We start from the raw sequence: 9,273 nt of genomic DNA, 5'->3' as shown, positions 1-9,273 counted from the left end.
AGTGGTTAAGTCTGTCTGAGGGTTTTATAAACACTTAACCAATGAAACGTATTGACAAGAGCATGTGACTAAAATAATCATTACATCCAGTGGTGTAAAGTAACTAAGCACATTTACTCAAGTACTGTAATATCAGAGTACTTCTTCCACCACTGATTACATCTTAGTTTGTTTTTAATCTTTTTATCTATCTACAAAAGAGACGGCTTTTGGACATACAAGGTTTCCCCCTGACAGCGCCGATGTGCCGTACGCCCAGATAGAACCTGTGTGGAGCCCAGAGTGACATCACAATAGGCTCTATGCACAGCAGCCATAGTGTGAAGACATTCACATGTGTTGACAATGACTAATGAAGGCTCTGTTCCATTCTGGTCAAACAGAGTCAGGGTGCTGATATTGTGCATGTTGGCTCACTGGAAACACTCTGTTGCATCAGTGGGTCTACAGTTGGGGTCCAGGGACCCTCATGGGCTTCAAAATGGCCCCTTGCGGGTGTGTAACTCTGAGAGTGTACAAATGGAACCAAATGGACCCGTAAGGGTCCATTTGGTTCCATTTGTACACTCTCAGAGTTATGGGGGTCGTGGAAACCACTGTGCTACACTAAACGGAACAGAGCCTTCGTTAGTATCATTGGTAACACCTGTGAAGGAATTGATAACGTGGCTGCTGTGCATAGAGCCTATGAAGCAGACAATATAAAGCTTCATGCTAAAAACATGCACACTAACAGGCCTGCAGGAGGCGCCACCTGACAGCATGGGACAGCAACTATTTACACAGTGGATGAAACAAAAACCCCACTTTTGGCCCCCTGGTACACTTGAGCCTGCTGTATAGGCTCTGTTCAGACTGGCAGCCCACATAGGATGTTTTAGCCTATCTAAGATGGGAATCGGATTGTTTGAAAGTCTGAAAAGCAAAAAAAAAAGCATGGAAACTGATTTTTGCTGATCAGGTCTGAACCACATCCCTAGGTGGTTTGAAATGGGATTCACATCTGATTTCCAAAGATGTGTCTCAGTCCGGACACTCGGACACCGCAGCGTAGTTTATATTTTGTAGTATGATATTGTCGCTCCCCAAAAATCCGACGCTATTCCGACGCTATTTTCAGCGTTGGAATACATAAACCCAATCTGATCATTCATTCATTGATGAGTGCATTTGATGATCCTTTTAGCATAGCGTGTTGTACTTGCTGTACTGTTTTTATCGCGTTCAATCAAATCAATCAATCGAACAATCAATTTCAAATGACAGTGTGGACAATGAGTCCGAGCATCTCTTAACAAATCCGATTTGCGTGCAGTCTGAACAAAGCCTTACACATAGTGATAGGACCGCGTCTCTCGACGAAAACAGCAGATGTTGAAAACGTGATGCGACGTGTCGAGCAAAAAACGGTCTAAATTAGTCCTTAGATTCAGAGAATGTGCCCTCAGTAAATGAGCTGACTAGCAGTAGTGCATCCTAACGCTACTTTTATCATGAACCTAGACAAAGCACCTCGGTATACTTAGTTAATATGGCAAATATTGGCAGTGGAAGATACTGTATGGTAAAGTTATTACCACAACAAAAAGCACCGTTACACAGGACACTCACTCTGTGCGTGTGTGCGTGTGTGTGTGTGTGTGTGTGTGTGTGTGTGTGTGCGTGTGTGTGTAGAAGGTTGAACATGTAGGCAGGGTTCGATTTGTAAAGAAAAAAATGGGGGTGAGGGGGTTGGGTATACTATTTTCAAAATTTAAGATTTAAAAATTGCCCGAAATAGAGATACTATTGAGGTGGTTAACATACATGTTTTCATTAAAGTGTTGAATTGTGACATTGTATCAGCCGGTCTACATTTTCCAGAAGGAAACGCATGTATTTAATGTATTCTGACCAGAAATCATGGCTACAACAACTGTCCCCATCGGCCATTAAAATGAATGACTAGTGAGAGGGGATATGAAAAGCATGCCCCCCGCCCCCCCCCCCAGCAAATCCAACCCTGCATGTAAGTCACAGTGTATGATTTAGTGGAACACAGAAAAAGTAGAGTGTACAGCAAGTGTTTCTATGTCTGTCAGTGTATTGATGACGGTTTTAAGCATGTGCCTCAGAGACATTTGGATACCGGGTGAATGAAAATATCGAACCATCTAGTAGCTGGATCCCGATCTGAAGTTTTCCTCAGCATATAGCTGGCGCTCTACAGCTCGCAGTTTTATCTGGTAAAGCGAATGATTTTAGAGATCTCAACCTATTCTAAAACTTTAAATGGTGGGTCGGGGCCCGGGGGCGTGAAATGTAAGCACCCTGTGGGCCCACTGTTGGTAAGCAGAACCGGTGCTGTGGGAGGAACCGGAGGGCAGTTTAAGGTGCCAACCTTAACCCCACGAAAAGCGGATTCCGTGGGAGTTGGTATCCGCTAAGGAGTTTGTAACAACTTCGCCTGCCAAAACAACAGCCCTGAAATTGGATGGCGCTGGCGAGTGTCAGGCCAATACCCGGCCGTCGTTGGCAACGGGCATACCATATATGGGACATGCTATGGGAAATAAACAGGCGTTCATGGGAGGGTTTCTTTTTTCCAGAGCACCAAAAAACTTTAAATATATCCACATAAATAACAAAAAGAAAAGAGAAAGAAAAGGGAAGCTAAGTATTTTCTTTAAACATTTACAAATAAATACTTGGTTTTGAACATTGACCTTTTTTGAAAACCAATGCGTGAATCTGTCTGAAAAGAAGGGGATTTAAGTGAGAGAGAGAGAGAGAAAAAACAAAAACAAGAGCACACCCCCCCCCCAAAAAACAAAAACAACTGATGTTGATACACTGTTTGCTTGAAAGGAAAGAACAGCGGACAGCACAAGTTGGACAACATTAGTACACCAAGCATGCTCGATAGGATTATAACATAGTAGGCTAAACCTCTGGTTCTCCACGTCCGTCCCGGGAACCACCCTGGGGTCCGAATGGTCATGTAACTCAGAGAATGTACAACTGGAACCAAATGGACCCCTGGTTGTCCCCGAACCCACCATTGAGAACCACTGGGCTAAACAAAATGGCCTCCGCTCCTGCGTGTGGGGGGATACAGTCGCTATTTAAACCAGTGACGCTTTTTGGTCCATCGGTAACAATGTGAACGCTATGCTTGTGTCCTCTCCCGCATCCTCTGTCATCATAGAAATAGGTCTTAAATAAATATATACACACACTTTTTCAAAACAGAGTAAAAAGTTAAGACGTGACGTGACCACTGGAGCGCTTTATGTTCCGGTCTTCATCTCCCATTCCTGCAAGACAAAGCAGAAGAGATGGACCGGTCAATTGAATACATTCCACATGCTGTGTCCTGTCTACCTTATTGCACAGATGCGTATGTAGTCGATACGTGTGCATTGGGGGGTAATAGCAAAAAATAAATGCTAATAAGGCTGAAGGCAAATTAAGGGGGTATAAAACCCTAGCCCCATTTTTTGTTTGTTTTCAAGTTAAAAAACTACAGTAAAAACTCTGCCCACTAAATAATGCTGACCTTATAGTACATAACAACTAATACTTAATGGGTGTGTGTTAGGCTTGTTAGGTGTATAGCACTGACAATACTGTTGAGTACTGTCAATGCTTGCACACTGACACCTCTAAATATAACACACCCGTTATTAATTTAATTAGCTGCAGCTACGTTACTTATATCACAGTGTACTATGAGGTCAGTCTGCCATGTTTTTAATCCTTCTGTAGTTTTTAACCTGTAAACAGAAAATAAATGACAAAATCGCCCTCGTGTCTGAGGTTTGCCTTTCCTGAAGATAGTATGTTTCCTGAAAGTATGTTTCCTATACCACCGGTTCTCAAAGTGGGGTCCGGGGAACCGACAGGGGTCCCCAGCTAAATTATGGAACCAAATGGACCCTTAACTGGTCTGTAACTTTGAAAGTGTACACATGGAACCATATATGGACCCTCATAGGTCCATTTCGTTCCATTTGTACACTCTCAGAGTTACAGGGGTCCGTGAAATTACACATTTTGAGAACCACTGTACTATACAGATGAAACTTCACTACGCTGCTCAACTTTTCATTGTTTGGTAAATTATGAGTGTGTGCTCGGGGGGGGGGGGTCCGTCCTACCTTGGCCTTCCTAAGGACGTGGCCCCTGACGGGCGAGGGCTTCTGGCCGGCCTGCGTTCTGCGCAGCAGGGAGGCGCTGTTGACGGGCAAGGAGCACTGCTCCGTGTCACTGGTGTCGCAGCTGGAGAACGGAGACGATTCCACGGTCCGCCGCATCAGCACCGGAGACTACAATACAACACAACGTAGCATAGTGTAAGTCAGTGGTTCTCAACCAGTGGTCCGGGGCCCACCAGTGGTCCTTGGGGGGCGGGGGTACCAGGGGGTCCCCAGCAAAATGTGTTAATATAGTGTCACAATAATTTTAACCACTTTGGCTATTCAAAAAAAGCTGATATACAGGCTCAAAGTGCCACGCTATGAGCTTGTAGATCTGCTATTTTTGAAAAATCCCTGGCACAAAATATTTTTGAGATGGGGGTCCGTGGCCAAATATATATGAAATATTGACATGAAAAGGGTTGAAGTAAGTATTCTGGTTGAAATCTTTTGGTTGAAACAAAAGGTTTTTGGGTAAGAAGTTAATGCTCTATTCTGATAGCAATTTGATTTTGTTTATTTTGCTTTTTATCCCAATTGATTCCTCCCCACACACATTTTGTGTGTCGTCACTGCTGCTGTTTCCTACTGACTCACCTGCCAGTGAGGAGCCCCCACCGGGAGGACATAGAGCCTCCTCCCACCCAACACTTCCTGCTCACAGGTGCCGCCCCCAGCCCGTATAGGATCACACGCAGTGACAAATATCACCCTCCCCGTCCGGCTTCTGAACGCGGGCCAAGACAAAGACGTATGCACCACGGTGAATTCGAACCCACAACCTCCATGGTGGTGGGAAGGCACTTTACCACCGCACCACCTGAACTCCCTAGTAATCATTGCTATAGAGTGTTTGTTCGATAACAGGTCTCTCCAACTCTTTAACCCTTCCATTGTGCTAGGGTCATTTTACCCGTTTTCAAGTTTGAATAGGTAAAAAGTACCCCTTACATTTCTTTATTGGAAGGCTTCAAAAAAAGCTATTTTAACACAACATTTATTATCACCATTTTAGTTAATTCTTAAAGTCTCTGTGGTGTTACGGGTCGAATATGACCAGACAGAGAAGTGTGGCTCACTTCCCCCCAAATTGTCAATATTCAATGCTTACATGTTTGAGAGAGAGAGAAACTTGACCTCAATTTGCAGAGTAAATTAAAGTTTGGGTTTATGACAAATTTGACCCGCTAACACCAAACGTGTCAGCAGGTTCCTAACACAATGCAAGGGTAAACATAATAAACATACAATATATCTTCAGGTGGGTTAATTACAGCCAATCAGGAAAGAGTACCCAGCTTCAATGTTATAGTTTTCCAGTTCCTTGTTTATCCTGTATGAATTCTCTCTGAGAAATGAAATTGGTATCCTGAGAGAGACAGGGAGACCCCTTGTTACTGAACATACCATCTATAGCAATGATTACTATCTGAATATGCACGCATTTTAACAAAAGAATATCACTAGCTGCACCGTGAGCAGCCACTCTTATCCAGAGCGCCTCACAAAGTGTAAGATCAGATTTAATGATATAAACCATAGTCAACAAAGCGACAGGGAAAACGGCCATGTAAATACAGTGCAAAGAACTCAGTTTAGTGCTTCAAAGGAACTAAGATACCAGATAAACATCAAACCTAGCATCTGTCAAAACACGTGAACGCCTGTTTTATCAATACAAGGATATAAACAAAAGCTTGAAATCAGAGTTTCTGTTTGTTTTATAAACTAAGTGGACCCAACTAGTTTGCCTGTTCCACTTAAAAGCTGGGTTCATATCAGGACTGCTTGTCGGCTCTGGAAAACCTGGTTGCTTCCGCAAGGCAAGGTCTTGATTGCCAACAGATGGATGTATTTGTAATAATGTAACAACAAAACAAGGACATTGTGATCATTTTGTGTTGGAGGCAAACCTCTATCAGTAAGACCGCCAGGGAATGAATATGAAATGTGTACGCAGATGTTTTTTTAATGATTATTTTGACTGTTTTACACAAAAAAATATATATTATTGAGTTCTGACGTAAAACTACTGACTTCTGGGTCCCTACAGAGTGGAGGTACTGTAAACTGGGCACAACTTCAGTGTGTCCTAGTGCTGGGCAATATGACTTCAAATCAATATCACGATTATTTAAAACATTTATCTCGATTACGAAAACAATTGAACAGGAATCGAACCCAGGACCTTCCAGCTGTGAGGCGACTGCGCCACTGTGCGCCCCGGTTATTGCTTCTAAATGTCGGTTTCGATATTTTCGGTTAATAGGCTCTATGCACAGCAGCCATATTATCACTTCCTTCACAGGTGTTACCAATGATACTAATGAAGGCTCTGTTCCATTTAGTCTAGCACAGTGGTTTCCACGACCCCCATAACTCTGAGAGTGTACAAATGGGTAAGGGTCCATTTGGTTCCATTTGTACACTCTCAGAGTTACACACCTGTAAGGGGCCATTTGGAAGCCCATGAGGGTCCTTGGACCCCAACTGTAGACCCACTGCACAATATCGGCACCCTGACTCTGTTTGACCAGAATGGAACAGAGCCTTCATTACTATCATTGGTAACACCTGTGAATGTCTTCATAATATGGCTGCTGTGAATAGAGCCTATTGCCTAGCCCTAGTGTTTATTGTTTATTATAATGTATTTATGGATCCCCATTAGCTACTACATTAGCACCGCTAACGCAGAGTGTGTCCCGTGTGGTGCTTCTGTGCAAACCCACCTGGGGTCCCGAGCTGCTGGCCTTGGGTTCGATGGTGAGGCCCAGGGTCACTCCTCCGCTCAGGGCCTTCTTCAGGCTCTCCTTCACCTCCGTCAGCTCCAGCTCCAGGGTCACCCTCTCCTCCTCCTTCTGCTTGCACTCGTCCTCCACCTTCTTCAGCCGCTCCGTCAGCGAGGCCTGAGAACGCTTGCCTGATGGGGAGGGGGAGAACATGGATTAAAGATGGGGTGCCGTGATTTTCAGTGATCCCCCCCCCCCCTCCCTAAAACATAATCATCAGGTATTATGGTTATACTAGGAGGAAGATTTTTTTTTTCAAAAAAGTGTACAGAAGGTGTTAAAATTATGTTTTTATGTGGACACGCCTCCAGTTCATTAAGTATACCTGGTTCTCACCTTAGCACCTCCTCCATCACCTTAGCACCACCCAACTGTCCTAGTCCCTCCTCCTCCTCATGCCCACACCTGCTGTGTTATGATAATGAGGGGGAGGGCATGTTTTTACTATGTCACTAAAGCGCTGTTTCTCTATTGGCACGTTTGACCCTCAAGGTTTCAGCCTCCAGGAAGAAACTCAAAATAGTCAGAGAAGACATAAAACACCATAAAAACACCACCAGGGGGCTTAATGAAGTTCTATCAACCTCATAGACACGTGAAAAACAGAAAAAGTGCAAAACCATGGCATCACCTCTTTAAAGCAAAATCCTAATCTGCCATTTGTGAAACAAAGTGAAAGGAGAAAGAACCTGTGTTCCAATGATCCAATGTAGTTATTATTTAGTCACAAGCTCTTATTAACGCTTTTCATTGGTTCAATAGTTATAAAACCCACAGACACACGTTACCAGTTTCAACGCAGCCTCCCTATTTTGAGCATGCATTTTAGTCTAAAATATAGCATTTTCTTTTTTCAATTTCTGCGAACATAGCTAATCAACACGCTGACTACTTATGACACACATACGAGCTTGTAGATCTGCTATTTGTGCTGGTTTTGTGCGACACCGTCATATGACATCGTTATTGCGATATTGTTATTGCGTTAAATGTCCAAAACGGTTACTTTTCAGGATTCAAATTCAAAAGTAGCCAAAATAGCAGATCTACAAGCTCAAAATTGTTACTCGTTTTGATTTTACAGATCTGCTATTTTGGCTACTTTTGTGTGACTCTGCATGAAGTAGGGCATTAACATTAACAGTTAACCTGTTACAACCAGGAAAGTATCTTTCATTTTAGATTTTAGCATTGGCCATTAAAAAATAGCAGATGTACAAGCTCGCAGCGTGGCACAAACAAGCTTGTACATCTGCTATTTTTGGAATTTTTTTTGAAAGATCTTGAAAGTGTGAGAACTACTGATTTAGAAGGCATTTTTTCTGGTCTTAATTAATCTCTCAAGAACAGATTGTGCTCTGCGTTTGAATCTGTCGGGGGGGTTCGTCATATCGTGTACGCACTGGCCTACAAGTGGGCGTGCCTTCAGATCAGGAAGCAGGCCGCGCAGACCAAAACCCCCATTTCCTTGCGCACGGGTGCTACGTCAACTTCCTCCCAGAGCCAACTGAGATAGTCAAAAACAGCAGAGGGCGCTGTTTTTCCTTTTCATTTGGCGATGGGTTCCCAGATTGGGTCTTAACACATCCACCACCAAGGGCTAATCTCATAATGTACTTACCACTGCCAAGCTTTTATTGTTGTTTTTTGTTTTTTTCAAGTCGCCATAGCCCTCGTTAAAATCCTTTAGAATCCGCGATCCACTGTTTGTAAACATCGTCCACATGTCCCTTTGTGTACTCGTCGAGACCGCGTGTCATAAGGAGGCGCGATGTATGAGTTCTGGCCGTTTATGTTAACATGGGAAATGCGAGGAGAAAAAACTACACGAGTCAAAATGGAGGTATAGTGTGCGCCTTAGAATAGAGTCGGACGGGAAACAATTACTTCCGGGTAAATTCCGGGTCACTTCTGGTGGTGTTACACTGAAAATGGTCCCCGAAAAAAAAAAAATCGTTTTTTTTTTTTTTTTTTTTTGAAAAAAAGGAAAAAACACCCGCCCCGTAGGACTACGGTTTCGGCGCTTAACAGTTGGATTTAACGGCCCGTAGGACTACGTTCTTGGCGGTTAATGTGTTAAAGGAGACACACCATGAATTTCACTTTTTTTTCTTTTTTTTTTCTTTTTTTTGGGCTCCCCAGTGTCTCTTGTACCCCAAAAAAAATATATTTTTAACATTCAGTCATTCATTCTCATTTCAGAGATTTTCAGAATGGGCGTGTCTGAACAGGCCATCTCAGAATGGCAAGTTTGCTTACATCACCAAACTTTCTGCCCATGTATTTTGACAGACAGAATTGCT

General features: G+C 43.3%; 1 protein-coding gene across 2 annotated transcripts in view; it reads right to left on the bottom strand.

The window, feature by feature from the left end:
* Positions 1–652: 652 nt before the first annotated feature.
* Positions 653–9,273, bottom strand: part of afap1 (actin filament associated protein 1) — a 106,013-nt gene continuing 97,392 nt past the window's right edge. Inside the window, exons 15-17 of one of the 2 annotated variants that reach the window (XM_084043714.1) lie at positions 6,911–7,101; positions 4,140–4,307; positions 653–3,296 (exon numbers count right to left, since the gene is read on the bottom strand). In XM_084043714.1, the coding sequence (XP_083899840.1) occupies positions 3,270–3,296; positions 4,140–4,307; positions 6,911–7,101 (386 nt within the window). In that variant the 3' untranslated portion in view covers positions 653–3,269. The remainder of the gene's footprint in view (positions 3,297–4,139; positions 4,308–6,910; positions 7,102–9,273) is intronic. The other variant, XM_084043713.1, reaches the window with a different exon arrangement.

The sequence above is a fragment of the Gymnoscopelus microlampas genome (genome assembly GCF_963454915.1).
Source record: "Gymnoscopelus microlampas genome assembly, chromosome: 19".
In the NCBI taxonomy this organism is placed as follows: Eukaryota; Metazoa; Chordata; class Actinopteri; order Myctophiformes; family Myctophidae; genus Gymnoscopelus; species Gymnoscopelus microlampas.
Note: the sequence above shows the minus strand (reverse complement) of the source record. Positions and strands in the feature narration are given on the sequence as shown.